At 46.4% G+C, this 26,361-nt stretch overlaps 1 protein-coding gene across 2 annotated transcripts; it reads left to right on the forward strand.

Annotated features, from left to right (window-relative positions):
- The first annotated feature begins 3,168 nt into the window (after positions 1-3,168).
- DKC1 (dyskerin pseudouridine synthase 1) lies at positions 3,169-26,361 on the forward strand. Of its 2 annotated transcripts, XM_068113650.2 has the most exons (15): positions 3,169-3,241; positions 3,743-3,783; positions 4,937-5,023; positions 6,372-6,463; positions 6,553-6,737; positions 6,987-7,051; positions 8,187-8,313; positions 8,393-8,523; positions 8,609-8,752; positions 16,155-16,275; positions 16,529-16,647; positions 17,094-17,197; positions 17,302-17,341; positions 18,784-18,906; positions 25,715-26,361. In XM_068113650.2, the coding sequence occupies exons 1-15, from the start codon at positions 3,229-3,231 to the stop codon at positions 25,799-25,801; spliced, it is 1,479 nt and encodes a 492-aa protein (XP_067969751.2). In that variant the 5' UTR covers positions 3,169-3,228; the 3' UTR covers positions 25,802-26,361. The 2 variants fall into 2 exon arrangements, with proteins under 2 accessions (XP_067969751.2, XP_067969749.2); XM_068113648.2 differs by lacking the exons at positions 3,169-3,241; positions 3,743-3,783 and adding an exon at positions 4,155-4,290.

The raw sequence follows: 26,361 nt of genomic DNA on the forward strand, positions 1-26,361 counted from the left end.
TCAAGTAGGCGTTTCTTATAACTGTCTACCAGTCTCTGACATCGAATGGGAGAAATGTTTGCCGACTCCTCCATGCAGAATTCTTTCAGCTGTGCGATGTTTGAGGGGTTTCTTGCATGCACACAAAAAACAAAAAACAAACCACCTTTAGAGGCCATTTTTCCCCGCAAAGCGGGGGTTGGCCGTGGTTTTTTTTTCTTTTTCTGGTCCCCTTTTTGAAGCAATGTTTTATGGCCGAATGCCCTTCCTGCCGCCAACCCTTTTTGTCGCCTTTTACGACAAGCAGGGAATTACCAGTGAACTGGTACTCAATTAGCCGACCTCGGAAAGATGACAGGCTGAGTCAACCCCCCTGGCGTTAATTCAGCGATCGACCGGGATTCGAACCCAGGATCCTAGGATCCTAAGCTGGCACCCTAGCCGCTAGCCCAACACCAGGGTCAGGTTTCTTGCATGCACAGCTCGTTTCAAATCCCCCCACAACATCTCGATGGGATTTAGATCCGGGCTTTGACTTGGCCATTCCAGAACCCTCCATTTCTTTATTTTCAGCCATTCCTTGGTGGATTTACTGGTATGTTTAGGGTCATTGTCATGTTGCAAGGTCCACCTTCGGTTGAGCTTCAACTTTCCGACAGATGGCCCCACATTATCCTCAAGCACCCTCTGGTACAATGAAGAATTCACAGTGGATTCTATGATGGTGAGCTGCCCAGGCCCTGATGCAGCAAAGCTGCCCCAAACCATAATATTTCCACCACCATGCTTTACAGTTGGTATCAGGTTCTTGTGGTCAAATGCTGTCTTTGGTTTTCGTCAAACTTGTCTTCTGGTACTGTGGCCAAATAGCTCTACCTTTGACTCATCTGTCCAGAGCACATTGTTCCAGAAGTGCTGGCCTTTGCCTAGGTGTTCATTGGCAAACTTTAGTCTTGCCCTGATGTTCTTTCTGGACAGCAAAGGTTTCCTCCTGGCACACCTCCCATGTAGATCAAATTTGTGCAGCCTCTTTCTAAATGGTAGACCCGTGCACTTTGACATCAACAGTGGCAAGAGCTACCTGTAGGTCCCGTGATGACATTCTGGGGTTCTTAGAGACTTCTTTCAGCATCTTGCGGTCTGCTCTCGGGCTGAACTTGCTGGGGCGGCCTGGCCTGAACAAGTTGGCAGTTATTTGGAATCTTCTCCACTTGTAGATGATCTTCCGGACAGTCGAATGATTGATTTCAAATTGCTTGGAGATCTTTTTAAATCCCTTCCCAGACTCGTAGGCATCTATAACCTTCTTTCTGAAGGCCTCAGAGAGCTCTTTTGATCTAGGCATGGTGACACCGCACACTTCAACAATAAAGAGCAAACCAAACGAAATGTCTGAGGTTTAAATAAGACAGGTTCCTCCAAGATCCTCGCTAACGATGTTCTAATCATTTGCACCTGATTCTAATTTTAGGTATTTGAAGTAGTGATAAATGTCGGGGTGTACTTACTTTTTCCACATACGAAATTTGCATTTATGTTTATTTAAATTATACAATGGACTACAAAATGTATATGTTTCATGATATTTGTTATATCACCTTTATCTTTCAATATTCTTGAAATGAAGATCAAATAGCTGTATGTTGAAATATGTTGAAAAAGTGAAAACTTTACATGGGGTGTACTTATTTTTTCACGTGACTGTATATTTTAGGAGTCGTGGACGGCGAGAGAACGAGGCCATTTGTTTGAGTTCAAAGCATGTTTATTCGTACAGAACCCAGCACACTCTGTCAAGCCCGTTTATCGGGTAGCAGTATATATATACAATCAAACGCGTCATGCTGGAGCGTTTGCCCGGAAAGGCGAGACCGGGCGTGCCCGGGCGTCCTGGGCGAGCCCTGGAAAGGCGAGTCTGGACGTGCCCGGGCGTCCTGGGCGAGCCCTGGAAAGGCGAAGCTGGGCATGCCCGGGCGTCCTGGGCGAGCCCTGGAAAGGCGAGGCTGGGCATGCCCGGGCGTCCTGGGCGAGCCCTGGAAAGGCGAGACTGGGCGTGCCCGGGCGTCCTGGGCGAGCCCTGGAAAGGCGAGGCTGGGCATGCCCGGGCGTCCTGGGCGAGCCCTGGAAAGGCGAGGCTGGGCATGCCCGGGCGTCCTGGGCGAGCCCTGGAAAGGCGAGACCGGGCATGCCCGGGCGTCCTGGGCGAGCCCTGGAAAGGCGAGTCCGGACATGCCCGGGCGTCCTGGGCGAGCCCTGGAAAGGCGAGTCCGGACATGCCCGGGAAAGGCGAGACTGAGCGTCTCCGGGCGGTCTGGGCGAACCCGGGAAAGGCGAGGCTGGGCGTGCCCGGGCGTCCTGGGCGAGCCCTGGGAAGGCGAGTCCGGACATGCCCGGGAAAGGCGAGACTGAGCGTCTCCGGGCGGTCTGGGCGAGCCCGGGAAAGGCGAGGCTGGGCGTGCCCGGGCGTCCTGGAAAGGCGAGTCTGGACGTGCCCCGGCGTCCTGGGCGAGCCCTGGAAAGGCGAGGCTGGGCATGCCCAGGCGTCCTGGGCGAGCCCGGGAAAGGCGAGTCCGGACATGCCCGGGAAAGGCGAGACTGAGCGTCTCCGGGCGGTCTGGGCGAGCCCGGCACAGCGATCGCTCCCTGGCCGCGTCCCCGGCAGGTGCAAGGCGATTGTGTATACCCAGCGGTAACCGCTACAATATATATATAGTGTCGAGGGGTGGGGTGGGTGATGTGCTCGTCTCCTCGTCACCCTAAAACTTCCCTCGTCCATCCACCCCCAACAAACCCCATTTTCCCTCCATTTTGATTTTTTAACACACTGGTGACATCCCTGAGCCTTCCACACTTTTTTCATTCCCACCCCGATCCTCCCTCCCCCCCCCACCACCTATTAAGTCTTTAGGTTGACGGATTTATTTCATCTGGTGTTGGTGTAGCGCAGACATGACAGGCGAAATGCCCTCCTGCTCCATTAAATTCCCTTGTGAATCCTTGTACAGTATAAGCGATGTATAAGCTGGAAGTACTGTTAAGTGTAACTGTCTCTAAAATTATGCTCAACCAATGTAGCCTCTTTCTAAATCAACCCATTCCTCAAACTCTGTAACTAGGATTTGTAAATGTCGGTTTAAGGAAATTGCCAGTAAGTCAGTATTTTATTAGTGAAAATAACTGTGCCATTTCGCGCATGCGCACTTTAACGCTAAGAGCACGCGGTGACGCGGCGGTTCAGACTTCAGAGCCATGTCGGTGAAAGGTAGGTAACCTCGTACTTCTTCGATGCTAAAGTGTTATTTGCTACCTGGCCTGCCATAAATGCTCGGTGCAGTGAACTTGTGGTCAGAGTTTGCATTCGTTACGGTTTTAAAGCGGATTTTGAATGAATCCCAAGTCTCAGCCATTTGGACATTTTCCCTTTAGTATAAGCGATTTGAGAAGTTTCTTTAAACCTTTAAACTTGAAGTTTTCAGCTTTTCCTGTGTTGATGCGTTCGTTGTATTCGACCTGATTATATTTCATTTTGAATGCATACAGTGAGTGTATATACATTATACTGTACATATGCATGCGTTACCTTTTATTATTTATTATTTTAAAGAGGAACGAGGCTCGTGGAAGAGCAATAAGTACTGCAGGTGCCATATTACCTGTATCATTGCACTTTGCATGTTTGTTTAACCTATTCGTTTCGATAAGTGATGCCTTGTTGAAAAGCAATGGGTTCCACGTGTTCCCCACGGCCGCCATGTTCTTCCAGACGGTGGCAGCAAGAAGGCGACTCGGGGCGGCGATGTCGGGGTAAGTACTAAGTGTTCGCACCTTCATACGTTTTCTTTGTCATCATCAGTCCATAACTTTTTGAGATATCGTGATATATCGTTTATGACCTCCAACTCACTATATGGTTGAGTTGAGCCATGTTCCATATATGAGATGAGAAAGCAAATCGTCTCTCAATGGTGAAGAATCATAAAAAAATTTAAAAAAAAAAATCTGATCCGGATTCGAATCTTCACCAAAATCGAATCATTTTGTCTTTGTCTTACACACAAACCTGTCCACCACGTTTCGGCCAAATCCGTCAACAACTTTTTGAACTATGCTATATGGAACTGGAAGTTAGCTTCCTGGTGTGTGTGTTTTTTGCATCCTTGTGGATATCAGGAATGATTGGGAATGATCAGGAATGATTGGGGATTTGCGCAGATGAGAGGCGACTAACGGATGGACAATGCAAACAGAGAAACAAGTGCAAAAGAACAGGATCACACCTGCCTTTATGACTTGTTACCTCGGCCACCCAAGGTGGATTGAGCTTGTTTTCGTTTTCAACCATGTCTGTCTGTCTGTCTGTCTGTCTGTGAGTAGGATATGTCAAAGTTGTGGATGGACTCGCGCGAAATTTGGTGGAAAGGTTGAGTGTTTGACGAGGACGAAATTGAATTTTGGTTCAGGTCCGAATCCGGATCCGGTCTATCAGTGGATACAAAACGTAACCTGTTCAGCCTGGCGGAGGTTTGCGCTCTACCGAGTGCCCTTCTAGTTCTTCTTGTGCTTCTCCATACCAACAGAATATTATCTGTACAATAATTGTTAAAAAAAAAAACTTTTATATAAGATCGAGGCTTATGTAAGAGCGAGCACATTAATCACGAAAAAAACATAAACGGACACAAAACGTATAATAAAGGGAGTGGGAGACAGGATGGGGAGGGAGAGGGAAGCACACAAGTAAAACATTTGAGAGCAGGGACATCGGGAGATCTGTGGGGGGGGGGGGGGGGGGGGGAGGGGAAAGGGGTGGGGGAGGGGAGGAGAGGGGGTGGGAGAGGTATAAAACAAATGGACAGGATACAACAAACAAGTAAAAGGAGAGGTATAAAACAAGGTATTATATATACAGTATATATAGATAGTTTGCAACATGCCTGCATTTGTGATCATTCTGCAGGATCTCCAGCATGAGATTGACTTCCTCATCAAGCCTGAATCGAAGCAGGCGACGTTGGACACGTCCCAATGGCCCATGCTGCTCAAGGTAGGCAATTTGATGTAATGTGCTGCAACCACCCTCCTTTTCACCCCACCCCCTTCCCCCCACCCCCTTCCCCCCCACCCCCTTCCTTTTCATCCCACCTCCCAAATTCCTTTTCATCCCACCTCCCAAATTCCTTTTCATCCCCCTCCCCCACGTTCCTTTCCACCCCCCCCCCCACATTCCTTTTCACCCCCCCCCACCCCCCCCACATTCCTTTTCACCCCCCCCCACGTTCCTTTTCATCCCCCCCAACCCCCCACGTTCCTTTTCATCCCCCCCAACCCCCCACGTTCCTTTTCATCCCCACCCCACGTTCCTTTTCATCCCCACCCCACGTTCCTTTTCATCCCCCCAACCCCCCACGTTCCTCTTCACCCCCCCCACGTTCCTTTTCATCCCCCCCCCCCACGTTCCTTTTCATCCCCCCCCCCACGTTCCTTTTCATCCCCCCCCCACGTTCCTTTTCATCCCCCCCCCACGTTCCTTTTCATCCCCCCCCCCCCCCACGTTCCTTTTCATCCCCCCAACCCCCCACGCTCATTTTCATCCCTCCTAACCCCCCACGCTCATTTTCATCCCCCCCAACCCCCCACGTTCCTTTTCATCCCCCCCAACCCCCCACGTTCCTTTTCATCCCCCCCAACCCCCCACGTTCCTTTTCATCCCCCCCAACCCCCCACGTTCCTTTTCATCCCCCCCAACCCCCCACGTTCCTTTTCATCCCCCCCAACCCCCCACGTTCCTTTTCATCCCCCCCCAACCCCCCACGTTCCTTTTCATCCCCCCCAACCCCCCACGTTCCTTTTCATCCCCCCCAACCCCCCACGTTCCTTTTCATCCCCCCCAACCCCCCACGTTCCTTTTCATCCCCCCCAACCCCCCACGTTCCTTTTCATCCCCCCCAACCCCCCACGTTCCTTTTCATCCCCCCCAACCCCCCACGTTCCTTTTCATCCCCCCCAACCCCCCACGTTCCTTTTCATCCCCCCCAACCCCCCACGTTCCTTTTCATCCCCCCCAACCCCCCACGTTCCTTTTCATCCCACCCAACCCCCCACGTTCCTTTTCACCCCTCTGGCCCCATCACCGCCTTCCTTTTCACACACCACCCCCCACCGCACCACCTTCCTTTAGAATTCGATATTTTATATATATGCATTTTCATTTGATTCATGTATGGTTCTTTGCACAAGGCTAAATCTTATTGCATTAATTATTAGTGTTGAAAGCAAAAATTTTTTTAATTTTGATTCAACTCATTACATTTTGAGTGTAATCTTGAGCCTGGGTTGTGTTCGGTCTCCTTTACATTGCATTTAATCTGTTCTTTCAATGTCTGTGTTGATAGAATTTTGACCGCCTCAATGTACGCACCATGCACTACACTCCACTGCCCAGTGGTAGTTCTCCGCTGAAGAGGGATATCCAAGATCATATACGGTACTTCCTGCTCCTCGTTGGCCAAACTAATCCTTCCGTAAACAATCTTTCAAAATTTTAAACCTAATCCTTGAATGTCGTCCTCTCAGCACGGGCTTCGTAAACTTAGATAAGCCATCAAACCCCTCGTCACACGAGGTGGTTGCCTGGATCAAGCGTATCCTGAGGGTTGAAAAGACCGGCCACTCGGGCACCCTGGATCCCAAAGTAACGGGCTGCCTGATTGTGTGTGTCGGTCGTGCCACTCGTCTTGTCAAGTCCCAACAGAGTGCAGGTATACAGACTTGCAGCTTGGCTAGTCTCGGTGGTTTTTCTTGAACTGCCTTTTGTGTTAAAAAAACAAACAAAAAAAAACTGCCTTTTGTGTTAAGATCGAGTTTAAATGCTGGTCAAATGAAAATGTGTATGATAGAGTTTTGTGGTCTCTGTCAAGAACATGATTTCTTTGCCCGTTTAGTTTCTTATTCCTACTGTCCCTACCTTTCCCAACTCCCTCTTCATTCTCTTGTACCATTTAATGCAGGCAAGGAGTACGTGGGTATTGCAAAACTGCACAGTGCTGTTGAATCTGAGAAGGAAGTTGCAAAGGTGGGGCTGAGAGTGAAACGGCATTGGTAGTAGATTGTGTTGATGTAAACTTTGTGCATTTTACTTGGAAATGATCGATGACCAGGATAGCAAAGAGAAAAGATAAATTCAGTCGTAGGAGATTTTGCTTGGATACCAAAAGGAGTTACTTCCACCACCGAAGGTGGATGGAGGTTATGTTTTCACTCCTGTCTGATTGCTTGTCTGTCTGGCTGTGAACAAGATATCTCAAGTTGTGGATGGATTTGGACGAAGCTTGATGGACAAGTTGTGTGCGTGACGAGTACAAATGGATTTGATTTTGGTGAAGTTCCGAATACAGATCTGGATACGAGAATTATTTAATATTTTAAAGTGAATCTTCACCATCATGTTCAGCACGATATCTCAAAAAGTTGTGGATGACTTGTGCCAAAACTTGTTGGATAAGTTGGGTAAGTGACAAGATCAAGGCGATTAGATTTTGGTTCATGTCGGATCCAGATCGGATCCATCAGTGGATACAAAACATAAACTGCTCGGCCTTGTGGAGGTATGCTCTCTACCTTGTGCTGTTCTAGTCACCCCTCAGCCCAAATTGGGCGAAGGGGTATTGTCGTTCGGGCGTCCGTCAACTTTTGGTTTCCGTCAATTTCAAGAACGGCTTGTCCGATAAAATCCATTTTTACAGTGTGTTGGGGTTGAGTAGAAGAATGTTCCTTTTGAAAATGGGCGCGCTGCGATTTTCAATATGGCCGCCACGGTAGCCATCTTGAAATTGGTTTCCGTCAATTTCGAGCAGAACGGCTTGTCCGATTAAATCCATGTTTGCAGTGTGTGTTGCGGTTGAGTAGAGGAAGGTTCCTTTCGAAAATGGGCGCGCTGCGATTTTCAATATGGCCGCCACGGCAGCCATCTTGAAATTGTTTTTTTTGTCAATTTCAAGCAGAACGGCTTGTCCGATTAATCCATTTTTGCAGTGTGTTGGGGTTGAGTAGAGGAAGGGTCATGGGTGCGCTGCGATTTTCAATATGGCCACAACGGCAGCCATCTTTAAATTGGTTTCCACCATGCATGGGCTGAGGGGTTACGCCCGCTTGGCGGTGCTATTTATTTTTGTTTGTAAAAGTCTTCTGCGTTTGTGTATCCATGACAGGCGCTTGAAAAGTTGACCGGAGCCCTTTTCCAGCGGCCACCCGTTATTGCAGCCGTGAAACGACAACTTCGTGTTCGTACTATATACGAGAGTCGCCTCCTCGAGTACGATGCAGAACGTCGGCTTGGTAAGCAGACTACTTGCTGAAGTGCACATAGTCGATGAAATGGAATCGCTTGTGTTGTACCTCTGCGTTTTCTCTGTAGGCATCTTCTGGGTGAGCTGTGAGGCCGGGACGTACATCCGCACCTTGTGCGTTCATCTTGGACTCCTCCTGGGTACGGGGGCCCAGATGCAGGAGTTGCGGAGAGTTCGTTCTGGAATTCTCAGTGAGAAGGTGCCGCTTTGCTCCTCGTTCAATTGAGCGCAGCTTTGACGAGCTTTGGATTTCCTTTTGGTCTTACTTGTTTGTATTCTCTTAGGACAACCTGATGACAATGCACGATGTCCTCGACGCCCAGTGGCAGTTGGACAATCACAAAGACGAGAACTACATGCGCCGTGTAGTTCTGCCTCTTGAAAAGCTGCTTTGCTCGCACCCTCGTATCGTGGTGAAGGACAGTGCGGTATGATCCTACGTGTTGCGTTTAATAATGCAAATGCACTTTGATTGTCTGTCACAACTGCTCTGTCCATTGTTAGGCCATGGGCCAATATTTATCACACACCTCAAAAATGAGTCGGCTGCAAATTTCAGAAGGCATATTGAAAACACCTTTTTTTCTTCTTCTTTGAATGAGAATTTTGAGCTCTGCTGGTTGGTTGGAGCGATGAAGAGAAGGACAAGTTCTGGTGTGCAATAGAGTAGCTGATGGAAAACGTGAAAGATGAGGAAGTTGTTGTGGTAGGAGGAGACCTAAATGGACATGTGGGAAGGAGTATGGCCGGTTTTGAGGGAGTTCATGGGGGTTACGGATATGGTGTGAGAAATGGAGAAGGTGAAAGGATTTTGGAGTTTGCTGATGGAGCTGATTTGTTGATTTGTAATACTCAGTTCCAGAAAGAGGATAATAAGCTTGTTACATACATGTCAGCTGGGTCGACGACAACCGTTGACTACCTGCTGGTGCGTAGGCGAGATAGGGGGCACCTCCGGGACACAAAGGTGATCCCGGGGGAGGAGGCTGTTTCACAGCACCACTTGGTTGTCTGCGACATAAGGGTGAAAGGTGCGAGGAGAGCTCGGCGGGTGAAGTACCAACCGAGACTGAAGGTGTGGAGGTTGAAAGAGGTGTCAATAATATATGACTTCCGGGTTCGGTTGCGAGAGGACGCTGGCGTTGCATATTCGCCGCTTCTCCGACTGGATGGATGTACAGGGTCTGCTTCTACTTTTCTGACCTGACATCTCACACCTGTCCTGCCTTTTCACACCCGCACGTGCCGCGTGTTCTCCGGCTGGATAACGGAATCTGCTTTTGATGGTACGGAATACGGAATCGAAAGGCCCGCTCCCGTTGTTTGTGGCCGTGGCCTTGTTTGCCGGTGGCCTTGTGGTCTTGGTGGCCTTGTGGCCTTGTTTGCCGCTGTGGTCTTGATTAGCGGCTGCAGTCGTTTGCCGCTGCGTTTGCCGCTGCGTTTGCCGCTGCGTTTGCCGCTTTGCCTCCTCGACCTTGGCCTCGTACTCGTCCCTTCGCTCCTGCCTGGCATGGCTCTGAAGTACTCCGCCGCAAGGCTTCTTCTGCTCAATACCCGCTCCACCCCATCATGCATCTCTGCCATCAAATCAAATGGACTCCTCCGACGACCCAGGTACATTCACCGTGGCTCCGGTCGCAAGTTTGTTTATTTGCAATCAGGTCACTCCATCCCCGTCCTCTGGTCGGCTCAGCGCACTCTCACTCTTCGTCCCAGCGCACCTGGTCACAGCAACCCACACGATCGCACCTCTTGCCTACGAACCCTGGCTAAATCACCTGAATTCATCCCTGCTGTTCAAAACAACATCAAGCTCACCCTGTTCAACACCCGGTCCCTCAACAATAAATGCCTCATCCTGAACGAATACATCCTGGATAACAAACTGGACTTTCTCTGTCTCACCGAAACCTGGCAACAACCTCTGGACTACTACACACTCAACCTCACCACACCCAATGGATATTCCTACGTCAATAAACCACGCTCGGAGGGCCGAGGTGGTGGAATTGCCGTTATCCACCGTCAAGACATCAAGACCAACCTCATCTCCATCTCATCTGCTCCATCATTTGAACACCTGGCTTTAAAACTCTCTGGTCACACGCAGTCAGTCATGGCTGTCGTCTACCGCCCTCCCAAACCACACCCATCATTCCTGTCTGACTTCTCCTACTTTCTGACCCAGCTATGTTCCCTCTCCCCCTCAATCCTCCTCCTTGGTGATTTCAATATCCACATGGACTCCACTGACTCCACAATAACCACTGACTTCACTGATTTACTCACCTGCTTTAACCTCACTCAACATGTCGACTTTCCTACCCATATCCGTGGTCACATTTTGGACCTTGTCTGCTCCACTGGATTAAATTTGCACCATCTCTATGGCTCCGACCTCACCCTCTCTGACCACTTAGCCATCACTCTGACCATCAACATCCCCGCCCCAACACCAAGGCATTATCGCACAATCAACTTCCGTAAGCTAAACGCTCTTTCACCTACCTCATTCTCATCCACCCTCTCTGAAAAAATGTCCACTTCTCCCTTCATTGACCTCCACACCCCTTCCGACCTCACTGACTACTACAACCACACTCTCTCCTCCTGCCTTGACCAGCTTGCGCCTGTAAAAACCAAAACAGTTTCTTTCACCCATTCTGCTCCCTGGTTTACCCCTGAACTCCACCTGATGAAAACTCGTGCTCGCCAACTTGAAAGACTCCGCAATAAAACGGGTCTCACAGTTCACTCCCAAGCCTACAAGGACCACATACAACACTACAAAGATGCCCTCTCCCGCGCCCGCTCTGCCTACTACTCTCAAATTATCCACTCTGGCTCCGGAAACCCAAAAGCACTCTTCTCGACAATAAACAAACTCCTCCGCCCCCTGAACACCACCACCCAGTCATTCACAGTAGACAACTGCATCTCCTTCCTCTCTTTCTTCCAACGCAAAATTGACAACATCTACAACAGCTTGACCACCGCCGCACCCGCTCCCCCTCCAACCACCTGCCCCCCCTTGTCCTGCCATCCCCTGTCTCGGTTCTCCCCAATCTCTCCTACTGACCTCTCTGAACTCCTCATAGGAATGAAAACTGCCACCTGCACTCTTGACCCCATCCCCTCCAGCTTTGTCAAAGCCTCCCTCCCTGCTCTCTCTCCACTTATCATTGCAACAATAAACTCCTCCCTGTCTACAGGCATCGTCCCACCTTCCCTCAAAATTGCTGCTGTTACCCCCATTCTAAAAAAACCTGGTCTAAACCCTGACACCCTAAACAACTTCAGACCCATCTCCAACCTACCCTTTCTGTCAAAAGTTTTGGAACGCGCTGTAGCCACTCAACTCAAACATCATCTCTCTGCCAATAACTTGTATGAAACATTCCAATCCGGATTCCGCTCCAACCACAGTACTGAAACTGCTCTCCTCAAAATCACCAACGACCTTCTCCTCTCCTCTGACGCTGGCAACCTCAACATTCTCGTCCTCCTCGACCTCAGCGCTGCCTTTGACACCATCGATCACACTATCCTCCTCACCCGACTTGAATCCACCTTTAACGTCACCGGCACTGCCCTCTCTTGGATTAAATCATACCTCTCTGACAGATGCCAGTTCATCTCCATCAATAACTGCAAATCCCCCACTGCTCCCCTCCCCCAAGGTGTCCCCCAAGGTTCAGTTCTTGGCCCCCTCCTCTTCATCCTTTACCTGTCCCCGCTCGGTCACTTAATCCGCCGTCATGGTCTCCAATTCCACTGCTTCGCCGATGACATCCAGCTTTTCATCTCCACCAAGTCCGTCTCCACCGACACCCACTCTATCCTGACAAACTGCATCACTGAAATAAAATCCTGGCTTCAAATCAACTTCCTCAAGCTTAACTGTGATAAATCTGAAATAATCATCATTGGCCCAAAAACGCTCACAAAATCCACCCATAACTTTGCCCTCAACATCGACGGTATCCCAGTATCCACCTCCCCTCACATCCGGAATCTTGGCGTCATCTTTGACCAAACCCTTTCCTTCGACAAATACACTAAACAGATCACAAAGTCAGCCTTCTTTCACCTGAAAAACATTGCCCGTCTCCGCTCATCCCTCTCCTCCACGGCTGCAGAAACCCTCATCCACGCCTTCATCACCTCCCGTCTGGACTACTGCAATAGCCTCCTCTATGGTTCACCCTCAAAAATCACCAATAAACTCCAATACATTCAGAACTCCGCTGCCCGTCTACTCACTCATTCCCGGACCCGTGACCACATCACCCCCGTCCTTTACAAGCTTCACTGGCTCCCCATCCCCCAGAGAATCCAGTACAAAATCCTCCTCTTGACATACAAAGCCCTCCATAACCTGGCCCCATCCTACCTGGCTGACCTCCTCTCCAGACACACTCCCACCCGCAACCTCCGCTCTGCTGGTACCAACCTCCTGACCCCCTCCATCCGGACCAAATTCAGATCCTGGGGGGACAGGGCCTTCTCCATCGCTGCTCCCACCCTCTGGAACTCACTACCTCACACCATCAGAGACTCCTCCTCACTCACCACATTCAAAACATCACTAAAGACCCACCTGTTCAACGCTGCATTCAACATTCAACCCACAGCATTTAACCCCTGACTATCTCTTCTCCTTCTCCCTCCTTTTGCTTTAAATATTTCCCTATTGATTCTTGTCTTGTCTTTTTGATTCTTGTCTTATATATATGCCGTATATCGCTGCTGTTTGTTTTCTTGATTCTTGTCTTTTTGCAATTGTTGTTTTCATGTATTGTTATGCATTATGTTTTCCACTCTGTCAAAGCGCCTTTGGGCTTCTGGAAAAGCGCTATACAAAATAAATGAATTATTATTATTATTATAATAAGGGAGGCATTGAAAGAGAGGCCGAGTATGGTAGAGGATGATGTGGTTGAGCTTGAAAGTGGTTGGATGTCAATGAAAGATAGTCTGTTGGGAGCCGTTGGTGAGGTATGTGGATAGACAAAAGGACCACTGAGGCACTCGGAAACATGGTGGTGGGATGATGAAGTTGGAAAGAAGATTGACGAGAAGAGGAAGAAGTTCAAGGAGTGGCAGAAGGCGAAGGGTATGGGGGCAGAAAAGGCAGAGCATGAAAGTTATAAGGCAGCCAGGAAGGCTGCAAAGAAAGAGGTAGCAAAGGCGCAGGAGGCATGTAGGAAAATGTTCGGAGAACGCTTGGATTCGGAAGAGGGTCAGAGAGCGGTATTCAGGATTGCAAAGCAGATAGCGAAAGAGGTGTGATGGGGGTGAGTTGCTTGAAGGATGAAGTGAGACAAATCGTTGTGGACCCAGATTGAATTAAAGGAAGATGGAAGAGATATATGGAAATACTGTTGAATGCAGAGAGTGAATGGGATGGTAACATAGAGAGTAACCCAGTTTTAGGACCGGCAGAGAAGATAACCGAGAAGGAAGTTGAGGAAGCGATAAAAGCAATGAAGAGTAGAAAAGCTGGAGGGCCGACGGGAGTTGTGGGAGATATGTTGAAGGCGGCGGGAATTTGGGGTGTGAAGAAAATGACAGAGATCTGCAATCTGGTGGTGAAAGAAGGCTGCATTCCAGTGGATTTGGAATTGAGTACCCTCGTCCCTCTATACAAGGGGAAAGGTGACCCTCTGGACTGTGACTCGTATCGAGCGATAAAGTTATTGGAGCATGGAATGAAGGTATTGGAAAGGGTGTTGGAGAGGAGGATAAGGAAGAAAGTGAAGATTGACGAAATGCAGTTTGGATTTATGCCAGGAAGAGGAACGACAGACGCGCTTTTTATTGTGAGGCAGTTGCAGGAGAAGTACATGAAGAAGAGGAAGAAGTTGTTTCTTGGGTTTGTTGATCTGGAGAAAGCATTCGATAGGGTTCCACGTGAAGTAGTGACATGAGCATTGAGGAAGTTAGGAGTGGAGGAATGGTTGATCAGAGTAGTGATGGCAATGTACAAAAGAGTGCGCACAGCTGTAAGGACGAAGGACGGGAACAGTGGTGAGTTTGAGGTGAAGGTGGGAGTGCATCAGGGGTCGGTACTAAGTCCACTACTATTTGTAGCTTTGATGGAGGTGCTGGCTCGGAACGTAAAGGAGGGTTTACCGTGGGAGTTGTTGTATGCAGATGATCTGGTGTTGATTGCAGAAAGTATGAATGGACGGAAGGAGAAGATGAACAAGTGGAAGGAATGTGTGGAGACAAAAGGTCTGAAGGTGAATATTGGAAAAACGAAGGTGATGGCAAGTGGTAAAGCATTTGGTGAGATGGAAAGAACTGGGAAGTGGCCGTGTGCTGTGTGCAGGAAGGGTGTCGGAGTGAATTCCATTCAATGTACAATGTGTGCTGAGTGGGTTCATCAAAAATGTAGTGGTTTGAGAGGGTCATTAACCAGTGTGGCAGCTACATTCAATTGTAAGGTGTGCACAGAGGGAGCTGCAGATGGAGGAAATGTTGAGTTAGATCTTGGAGACGGCGTGAAGCTGGAAGGTGTGAAAACATTTTGCTACCTCGGAGACATGCTGAATGGAGAAGGTGGATCAGACTCGGCAACGGTTGCTGGAGTGAGATGTGCATGGAAGAAGTTTCGGGAACTGAGTGGCGTGCTGACGAGGAGGGGAGTGTCGTTGAAGCTGAAGGGAAAGGTGTATGCTGCATGTGTGAGAAGTGTTATGATTTATGGGAGCGAGACATGGGTAATGAACGTAGAGCAGCAACGAAGGCTGGAAATGGTGGAAATGCGAATGGTTCGGTGGATGTGCGGAGTATCGTTGAGAGAGAGAGGAAGACAAATGATGAATTGCGAAAGATGATGGGAATAGAGCCTGTGATGGATGCTGTGAAGAGAAACAGGTTGAGATGGTTTGGTCATGTGTTGAGGAAGGATGAAAGTGACTGGTTGAGAAGAGTGATGGAAATGAATGTAGAAGGAAGTAGAGGATGGGGAAGACCGAGAAAGGCTTGGCTGAAGATGGTTGAAGAAATGCGGGCAAGGGTGTTAACAAGGGGAGATGCAGAAAATAGGGCAAAATGGAGAAGATTGTCATCGGGGACCATCAGGCTAACCCCCGCTCTTGCAGGGAAAATGGCCTTAAAATTCCTGTTGTTGTTGTTTTGAATGAGAACTTTGGCAAGCAGAATCCAAAAAATCCATTCAATTTTGGTGAATATTCAGATCCCGCTAGTATTTAAGTGATTCTTCACTATTGAGAGATCGGGTTAAAAACGATACAAAGCAGAATATCTCAAAGTTGTGGACGGATTATTTTGATTAAATGTGATTCTGTATTGTGATTTTCTGGTCTACTCTAGGATACAAAACGTAAACTGTTCACCAGGCGCAGGTATGCTCTCTACTGAGTGCCGTTCTAGTTTAAACGTTCGTATTGCTGATCTTGATGTGATATCAAGTTTATTTTTTTCTTTATTTTTTTCTTTATTTTTTTAAACATTTGCAACAAAAATTTTGGCCCACGATCTATTTCCAAAGTTTCCAGCAGTGTCTCCTCAAACCGTTGACTTTGCAAACTGATGACATGTTTATCCATTCTCTGATCTTACCTTTTCCACGCCGTTTTCCCGTGTCCCAGAGCCGTCTGCCTTGGCCATGTTCTATGGCCATTAGCAGAGGGCTTGGTGGAAAGAATGGGTCTTGCACCCATTCTTAGGGCAATGGGTTGTGGATTTGGGGATAAGATGATGCCTTTGGTCTGATTGCAATGTGTCAAACTGAGGTTGTGCTTTGTTTCTCAGCTCTAAAGTCTCGGCCATAACGTTCACTGTAAATGTCTGTCTTGCCAGGTCAATGCTGTGTGCTATGGTGCTAAGATCATGCTCCCTGGTGTTCTTCGCTACGAGGATAACATCGATGTCAACCAAGAGATTGTCATCATGACCACCAAGGGAGAGGCCATCTGCCTCGGTTGGTTCTGCTGCCTTTCTTGCTTTTGATTTGTCTCTTCCCGAGAACCTGCATTGTTAAAACACGCATGGGAAGTGAACAGCAGGGTTAGACAATTGGTTAATGTACGCTCGTCTGTCTGGTCAGTTTATGATCGTGGAACATTTAAATTGGATGTTATACTTTGAACGTGAATCGGAACACCCCCCCCCCCCCCCCCCCCCCCCCGCACATAGGAACTCTCTTGTTTCATCGTGTTTCCCTTTTTATACAGCAATTGCCTTGATGACAACAGCCGTACTGTCTACGTGTGATCATGGAATTGTGGCCAAGATAAAGCGTGTAGTCATGGAGAGAGACACGTACCCCAGAAAATGGGGACTGGGCCCAAAGGTTTGGGACTGTACTTTTAATTTGCTGAGATGTTGATGTTCGTCTTTCATCTTTTCTTTGTTCATTTACTACTTTTGAAAAAAAAAATGGCGTTCATAAGAGCCGACCTGCTGACGTGTACCAGGAGTTGAGTCCTAAAGGGCTATTCCCATGCCCTCTTGGTAATAGTTCTCTGGGAAAGGAAGTAGTTGAGGATCATTGATTGTACCAGGGAGTCGTCACCCCTGTTGTGCCGTTATCCTCAACTATACATTACATGCCCCACCTCTCCCTGTAATTATTACCTGCTTGCCTATGCCAATTGAACCACTCAATTGTTTGTCTCGGAGAATTTTGTTGGAATGATTGGCGTGAGGATTCCTATCGAATTATTTTTTATTAATCTGTCGCAATCTACTAAATTATTGATGCCTTGCTCTTGTGTTTTCAAACACTACGCTTTGTAGGCGAGTCAGAAGAAGCTGATGATCAAGGAGGGACTTTTGGATCCCAAAGGTCGCCCAAATGAGAAGACGCCAGCGACGTGGTCTGAAGAACACCAGGGTTACATGTAGGAGGAGTCAATTTTGCTTCCTTACCTAATTTTTCCCACTTTTTCTTCGGCCTTCGTTCAAACCTTCGAATCTCATCTTCTTTTGTTTTGCCTTTCAATAGAGAGAAAAAAATAAAGGTGGAAGCAACGACGTCGTCCAAGGTAGGTGGTTGTGAGTTCGTGGATGAGTTGCTTTCATTTGAGGATTGGGTTGAGTTTATGGTTCTGGTTCACTTTAAGGTTGTTTTTATTCTCTTTTTTTGCCATTACAATATGCTTGCCACAAACCTTTTGTTATAACCTGGGGGCTACTTTTCTTCCAACCGTAGTTGTGGCTTTTCCAATGTGTTTGTTCAAAATGGCAGCTGTGTCAGGTTGAGTTGAGCCAAATGTTTGTTGGCAAAGTGCAAATTAGATTTGCGCGTTAGTATCTTGTACTGTGTGTGTAATTTGTGGTCGGCCGACATATCGGCTGATATCTGGCATTTTGAGGTTATCCTCATTGGCCTATGATGACGACAATATCCTCTATTTTAAATAAATAATAATAATACCTTCTCGTGCTGCTCGGCAGCTTGATGACCAAAGGATTTACTGGTTTTCAGGATAAAGGACCAAGAATTGAAGGATTTTGGACTTTTTAACAACTAATACACCCATTCCCAATGCAAGCGGCAGGAAGCGTCGTGTTATTATCCTCTGGGGTATATAGATTACAGTAGATCTCTGCGCAGGTCCTTTTCTCATGTTGGGGATGCGATAAGCATAGAATGAATGCTTCACAGATGTCGGGATTCCTCCAAATTTCTTTCAGTTTAGTGTTAAACAGTAGTAGCGACTGTTGAAAAAGGTAATCATACTTGTTTGTGGTTTATAATATTTTAAAAAATTCTCCATACTATAATTTACTTCTGTGCGGGTGTCAGGGGCAATATTGCATGCCACAAAGACCCCTTGGGGAGGGAGGATAGCAGCAACCTTGTAAAAACGGCACGATAAGTTATTTATACACCTTAATACGGAGTTCGCCCAAGGTGGAAATGCCATTTGGGTAGGGGGGCAAATAGATTTGCTACAACCTTCATCGTATAACCCTTAGTGCTCCTGTGAAGTTTGGTTGAGATCGGATGAGTAACGACCGAATGTATCCCGGTCAAAAGTCGTCAGATAGACACGGGCACCAAATTGCGTATTTCAGTACGATACAAGTGGGAGGTTGTTGGATCGAGTCCAGTTCTTTCAAATCGACACCATTTTGCAAAATGTTGCCGACTGACAGGAATGCTGACTGGAAGTGAGTTGTTTCGTGTAAAAGCCACGTCTGGGTGTCCAAAAAGGCCAAGGAAAAAAATAAAATAAATGCTCTTGCTATTTTAATTTGCATCCGGTCATACATTGTTTACGGTTCTCACGCTTTGATGAAATGTGAATTTGCTGATGCACATAGTCTCAATCGAGGTATCCACCAGGATCCAACGTCTGAGAAGTGAGAATGCTAATTTCTTGAGTTTAAATTGCTGTTAATCGTAAGAGAGTGACCTGCACATGCGCTGCTTTTGCTGATACTTATACTGCGGTACTCACTCACTGTTCATGCATTGCAGCGAAAGCACGAGTCGAGCAGTGAGGCAGACGTGGAAGCACAAACTTCAGAAAAACAAATAAAGAAGAAAAAGAAGGTGAAGAAGAGCAAGGAGCAAAGTTTTGATGACATTCCAACAGTAGAGGTAAAAATCCCACCTGCGCCCCTCCCCTTCTCCATCCTCCTCCCAGCCCCATCCTCCTCTCATCCCCATCTTCCTCCCATCATTTTTTTAATGAACCAAAATGTATTCGTATACTTTGTCGGGACTCCAGGAGATCAAAACGTAGTAATCTAAAATGTTGATTTTTGTTGTTTTTTTTATCACTGATTTACAATTATTATTTTATTGTGTATAAAGCAACGATGTAGCCAACAAATTTTAACTGTATTCTTAGCAGATTTTTACGGCGTAGCCCATAGGCAAACCCGTCTGGAACAGTTTGTCCGTCTATGTATGTATGTATGTATGTATGTATGTATGTTCCCTCAAACGTATACCAATCAGAGCTGAGGATCTGGTCACATGACAGGGTGATGTGATTACGTCTGATGTCATTATGGCGTACGGTGGCTGACTCTCCACACACCGCCATTTTGATTCCAATTTCGTTCGTGCCGAACATATCGTCGAACCTGTCATATCACAATCACCATGCTCTACCTTTACGTTTTTCATTCAGTGTGAAACACAAAATAAACCGATTGTTAAAATGACCATCAAATATCGAAAGCATCAGCGTTACGTCTCTTCCAACAAAACGGTGCGTACCCAACCCTTGTGGGGGTATAATCTAGTTTTCAGTAGATCTTCCCTCAGTTCTGTAAGTAAAACTTACCTCACGGATGTCTGGATTCCTCCAAATTTCTTTGTTTAATGTTATAAACAGCATTAGCGACTGTTTAAAAAGCTAATAATGTGTGTTTGTGGTTTATATTTTACAAGCCCGGCGACGCCGCCGCCGCCGTTAGAATTTTGGTCTCGTTTTCCCATGAATATGCTGTCACCACAGTTTGCCTTTTGTGCTTCTTCCATTGTATTAAAATGATTGCTTCTCCACGACACCGTCCATCAATAGTTGCCCAATTCCGCGAGTTTTTATTTTTTGTGTTAAAAGAACAACTTCAGTTGTTCCCATTGAAAGTAATCACTTTTCTTGCCATCATCTTTGTCTTGGCAAATGGCAAAACTTCCGAGCTGGTGTTGAATATCTATGAAGAGCAGACCACTTGTGATATGCCATTGACAGAACCATTGTTCCACAAATCGAACAACTGGGCTCCCACTCGCCGTTCGACAAACAAATATTTTGGGAAACTACGACTAATCCACATGCCTGACCAAACGATGAAGCGACCCCACTAAACTATTGGTCTTCCTCCTGCCAACATTCATGTGGGTTCAGGCCAATCTCATTGGCACATTGGCATAACTAAGACTCTTGGGCTTCCTTGAGGGTGGTGCCAGGTCGGATCGGGTTGGTGACCATGGTAAAGATTCATGGTAAATTCCCGGGAGATATGAGCCGGTACATGTTGACTTAAGACGTAAGTGGGTGGTGGATGTGTCCAAACAGGGAATAGCATCTCCTTGCAATATCGAGTGTGATCGGGCCGAGTCCAGTGATCTCGCAAATGGTCCTGTTTGAGGCTTGATCATACCATCGAATCCCAAGGATGTGGCATTGACATCGCATATGGAAAGCTTGTGGGGTGTCTTGGTCCTTTTCAAGAGTCCAGGTCTCAACCATAGAGGAAAATAGGTTGGACGCATGATCTGTAAATGCAGATGCTTTGATGGTAAACTAAGACTGCGCCGTTCCCAGCCAGCGTCTAGTTGCTCCATCCAGCCATACTGATTCGTTTACGCACATCATGGCTGCACTATCCAGATAAATGAATGTTGGAGCCCAGGTACAGTGCCTTCAGAAAGTATGCACACCCCTTGACTTTTTCACATTTTGTTGTTACCACCGCCACCAAAGGTGGATGTAGGTTGTTTTCACCCGTCTGTCTGTTTGTGAACAAGATATCTCAAAAAGTTGTGGATTAATTCGGATGAAATTTGGCAGAGAGGTAGCATATGTGACGAGGGCGAAATGATTAGATTTTGGTGAAGATCCGGATTCGGATCCGGCTAGTGGAATTTTGAAAGTGATTCTTCACCATTGGGAAATAGGGGACAAAAACAATACATATCAAGATATCTCAAAAAGTTGTGGACGGATGATTTTGATTAAATGTGATCCTGTATTGTGATTTTTCTGATCTACTCTGGGATACAAAACGTAAACTGTTCACCTGGCAGAGAGGTATGCTCTCTACTGAGTGTTGTTCTAGTGTTACAGGCTGACTTTAAAAATGGATTAAATATTAAAGTTTTTGTAACCGATCCACATCCACACAACCATCTCCCCCATAATGACAGTGAAAATGTGTTTTCAGAAATTTTACAAAATTTATTGAAAATAAAATACAGAAATATCAAATTTACATTGGTATTCAACCCCGAGTCGATACTTTGTAGAAGCGCCTTTGACAGTGATTGCAGCTTTGAGTCTTCTTGAGTATGTCTATCAGCTTTGCGCATCTGGATTTGGGGGGTTTTCCCATTCTTGCAGATTGGCTCAAACTCAGGTTAAATGGGTATTGTCGGTGAACAGTAATCTTGAAGTCTTGCCGATGTTCGAGGCAGTTGTCTGATTTGTATACACTGCCCAAGTAATTGTCATTCTCTCGAGCAAGGGTTTTTACCATGGGTCCTTGCTATATTTAACGATGTGTATCTCTGCATCAGGAAGATAATTTGTTTTGGGTTGTTGGTTCAATTTGGTTGCTTATGGTCACTTGAGAGTCGCTATTCCATGGGGTTTCTACATACCTTGTGGGATTGACTTATGCAGTCGACCTTGATGGGCCATGGCTTGTAGTAGCCATGCTGTTTCGATCGTGGTTTCTGTAAAGTCGGTGATGGAGGGAATTAAATATTCCACTGTGTCAATGAGATGTGGGATAAATTTGGGATTTGTGTTTCACTGATTATAGATTTGGGAATGCCTTTTTGCTTGTGTTGGTTGGGGTGGGGGAGAGTTGTGGGTTGGGGGTTTGGAGGGACATGGGAAGTTGAGGACTTAAAGACACATTTTACATTGTGTGTTCCGTGTGTCCCTGCTAGTTTCATTATCTTTACATATCCTGACGTTCACCTGCATCTGCCAATCTATGAAAGGATCAAGTTTTATGAGGCTGATCATGCCACTCCCACCCCCACCCCCTCTGCAATTTACCGCACCTCCAAGCTTCGCGTCTACTGCAAATTTGGAAAGACTAGTCAACCCCACAGTCAAAAACGTTGATGTCGATTTTGAATAACTAGCAAAAGTACCCATCCCCAGTGATGGGAAAAGTTTAAGTTAACCTATCAATTTAAATTATAGTACTTCGTGGACTTAGAAAGGCTAATTGTGTTTCTCTCTTTAGTCAGGGCCCTTAGGGATATTTTGGGGCCGTTTGGTTCAAATTCTTCCAAAAGCACCAAATTTGGCACAGATGTTGCCCATGCCATACTCTTTCGATTTTTGACGGGCGCCAAGACGGGTGCCCCCCCCCCCGGGGGCCCCATATTGGCGAAATACTAAATGGCCGCCACCATTTAGTATAAAAGAATTTGAACCAAAATATCCCTAAGGGCCCTGACTACTTGGTTTCACTCATAACCAAAGCTCTGCGATACTTGTACTGTCCACCGCAAAATAGTGGTGCAGCATCGGGTGGCGTAGGTTCAGTTTGTCCAAAAAGAGGGCAAATCTCCTGCTTGTGAAATAAAATTTGGAAACATTATTCATGCCTGTACTCCCGACATTTCAAAAGTGAATGTTGAGCTTTTCAAATGTAGCGCGGGAAGGAGTCGCAGTAAACGGGAGACAGACGAACACACGGGCAGACACCACGGTTCACAATTATAATTATCAATGACTTCTTTGGCAAGGAACTTCAACAAAGAAGGAGACCATTCGGCCCACAAGCCTGCCAGTGGCAGGCCACAAGCCATCTAAACATTGAAAACCAAGTTTTAGTTGGCAACCGATGAGGTTGTTTTTTTGTATAAAGTCAAGTCCCTTGGAGGAGATAGAACACTAAACCGAAAAGGAGAAAAGGAACAGGACAGAGGGAGCAACCCAACTATGGAGTTGAAGGACAAAATAGAGGGAGATTTGGACAAGATGGATACAGAAGAAAAGTTGTCAAATCCCCACAATCCCTGCTCCCCCCCCCCCACCTTGTGCCTTTCCTTCCTCTCTCTGCCCCTCCGTCTCTCTCTCCCCCCCCCCCCCCCCCCACACTTTTCTTCCTCCCCCTTCTTTCTCTCTGTGTCCCTCCCCTCTTTTTTTTCCTCCCCTCTTTTTTTTCCTCCTCTGTATATGTCCATGCTTTATCCTCAAGTGTTTAGCATCAAGCAAGGAAGAAATGTGCACCATTTTTAGTCTTTTACATACAATGCATTCAGAAAGTATTCAGACCCCTTCACTTTTTTCACATTTTGTTATGTTGCAGCCTTATGCTGAAATCGTTTAAATACATTTTTCCCCTCATCAATCCACACTCAATACCCCAGAATGACAGAGAAAACACGATTTTAGAAAAGTTTTGCAAATTTATTAAAAAGAAAAAACTGAAATATCACATTTACATAAGTATTCAGACCCTTTGCTATGACACTTGAAATTTAGCTCAGCTGCCTCCCATTTCTCTTGATCATCTTTGAGATGTTTCTACACTTTGATAGGAGTCCACCTGTGGTAAATTCAATTGATTGGACATGATTTGGAAAGGCACACACCTGTATATAAGGTCTCACAGCTGACGATGCATATCAGACCAAAACCCAAGCCATGAGGTCGAAGGAACTGCCTGCAGAGCTCAGAGACAGGATTGTGGCACAAGCCTCGCCTCAGTGAAAGACACATGAAAGCCCGCTTGGAGTTTGCAAAAAAAACACCTAAAGGACTCTCAGACTGTGAGAAACAAGATTCTGTGGTCTGATGAAACCAAGATTGAACTGTTTGGCTTCCGTCTGGCCACTCTGCCATAAAGCCCAGATCGGTGGAGTGTTGCAGTGATGGTTGTCCTTCTGGAAGTTTCTCCCATCTCCACACAGGATCTCTGGAGCTCAGCCAGAGTGACCATCGGGTTCTTGGTCACCTCTCTTACCAAGGCCGTTCTCCCCCGATTGCTCAGTTTGGCCAGCCGGCCAGCTCTAGGAAGAGTCCTGGTTGTTCCAAACTTCTTCCATTTAAGAATTATGGAGGCCACTGTGCTCTTGGGAACCTTCAATGCAGCAGAGATTTTTTGTAGGCTTCCCCAGATCTGTGCCTCGACACAATCCTGTCTCTGAGCTCTGCAGGCAATTCCTTCGACCTCATGGCTTCGTTTTTGCTCTGATATGCGTTATCAGCTGTGAGACCTTATATAGACAGGTGTGTGCCTTTCCAAATCATGTCCAATCAATTGAATTTACCACAGGTGGACTCCAATCAAGGTGTAGAAACATCTCAAAGGTGATCAAGAGAAATGGGAGGCACCTGAGCTAAATTTCAAGTGTCACAGCAAAGGGTATGAATACCTATGTCAATGTGATATTTCAGTTTTTTCTTTTTAATAAATTTGCAAAACTTTCTAAAATCCTGTTTTCTCTTTGTCATTATGGGGTGTTGAGTGTAGATTGATGAGGGAAAAAATGAATTTAAACGATTTCAGCATAAGGCTGCAACATAACAAAAGGTGAAAAAAGTGAAGGGGTCTGAATACTTTCTGAATGCACTGTAATTAATGACTTGGCCGGGGTTTGAAACGCCCACCTCCTCGACTCTGATCGGATGCTCCAACTGTTAATAAATGGCATCATCGAGTCCACCAAGTATTAAATTTGAATATTTTGAACATCTGTGAAGTTTATTATGAAACATTCTTTTTAGGTCACGATGCTGAATGGAAGTTTTTCTTTATTCAAATGGTCACCTTCGTTGTAACCTTGGTTCAAAGACTTTTAGTATCGGCCACTGTTAACAACGCTGACGTGTTTATTCAACTTTGTGATAATCCTCAGGTTGTATCTTAATGCATCGTTAAATTCGAACGGTGCTCGGTGGAGAGAATACCTATGCCAGGCTGAACGGTTTACATTTTGTATCCCACTGATAGGCCAGAACTGGATTCGGACCTTAACCAAAATCTAATCGGCTTGTTCTTGTCACCTACCCAGCTCATCCACCAAGTTTTGTCAGAACTCGTCCACAACTTTGAGATATCGTGCTATATATATATTCTTTGGGCCCCATTTCTCACTTTCTCAAGAATCACTAAAAAAAATTATTGAATCCATATTCAGATCTTCACCAAAATCGAATCAATTCGTCCTTGTCACACACACAACCTGTCCAAGTTTCATCTGAACCCATCCATAGCTTTTTGTGATGTCCGATTCACAACAGACAGACAGGCGAAGACGTAACTTCCCCCGAACTTCGGTAACCCGCTCCCTTCGGAACCTCCGTCGATACTCAGGTGCATATTTACCTGGTCCCTATCACTCGAGGCAGCTCACTCTTTCGTGGAGTTTTATCTACTCTTCGCTTTCCGAGCTGTTTAATTCATCCACTCCAACCTGTGTCTTCTGTAAAAGTCCTTCCTCACCTCCTTGATAGATACTCTGCTATTGGCAATTCTTCTGACTGTTCTTGTGTAAATGCTGAAGCAAAATACCTGTTTAATAAGCCTGCCATCTTTCTTTCCTCACGAACCATCCCTGTGCTATTCCTCACTGGGCCCACACTTGTCCAAACCTGTTTGCTGTACCTTGTTTTAAATGCTTTGCTATCTTGTGTAATGCAACGGTGAGGGCCAATGTTCACCATTTATAATTGTCCTGCACCGCCCTCCATTATCTTTTCCAGGTAGCAGAGTCGAGTGACATCGACATGAAGAAAAAGAAACGCAAAAAAGAAAAGAAATTAAAAGAAACGCCGTCAGCTTTATCTTGAGAAAGGGACTGTTTATTTCTTTTATATAGTTCTGCAGTTTTCCATGTATGTATGAAACGGCAACTTTTGTGGAAAATTCTGTTAAATTGGTTTCTCTTCTGGCAAGGCAAGACCTATTTGGTATGTGTACGTGAGAAGGAAGCGCGTGTGCATGTGTGTGGGAGAAGCGTGAGCACTTGTCCTGTCGGCTTTTACTAAAGCAATTGTGTTTTGTATTGTACAGGTGTGCAGTTAGTTCTGTTTGTATTATGGGAATGTGTAACAATTGAGATGTTCGATTTCCTCCTCTGACAAACTCTGTTGTGGGAGTAAGACCCTGATCCGCTCATAGGATGACCATAGATCAAAGTAATGTTGAACCTTTAAATGCCTTTTTGTTGGAATATCAATGGCATCTAAACATTTAAAACCAAGCCATTCTTCCTGGCAGATAATTGTGAGGACATGGAGAGGGCACACAGTTCATGGTTTCAAGATTGTTTTGTTAGCTCTGGAATGTCTAAAACAGAAACCTGGTGGGTTTGTTTTTCTCTTTTTTGTAAATAAACATTTGCTTATCA

Source organism: Myxine glutinosa, chromosome 4 (genome assembly GCF_964187855.1).
Source record: "Myxine glutinosa chromosome 4, kmMyxGlut1.1, whole genome shotgun sequence".
NCBI classification, from domain to species: Eukaryota; Metazoa; Chordata; class Myxini; order Myxiniformes; family Myxinidae; genus Myxine; species Myxine glutinosa.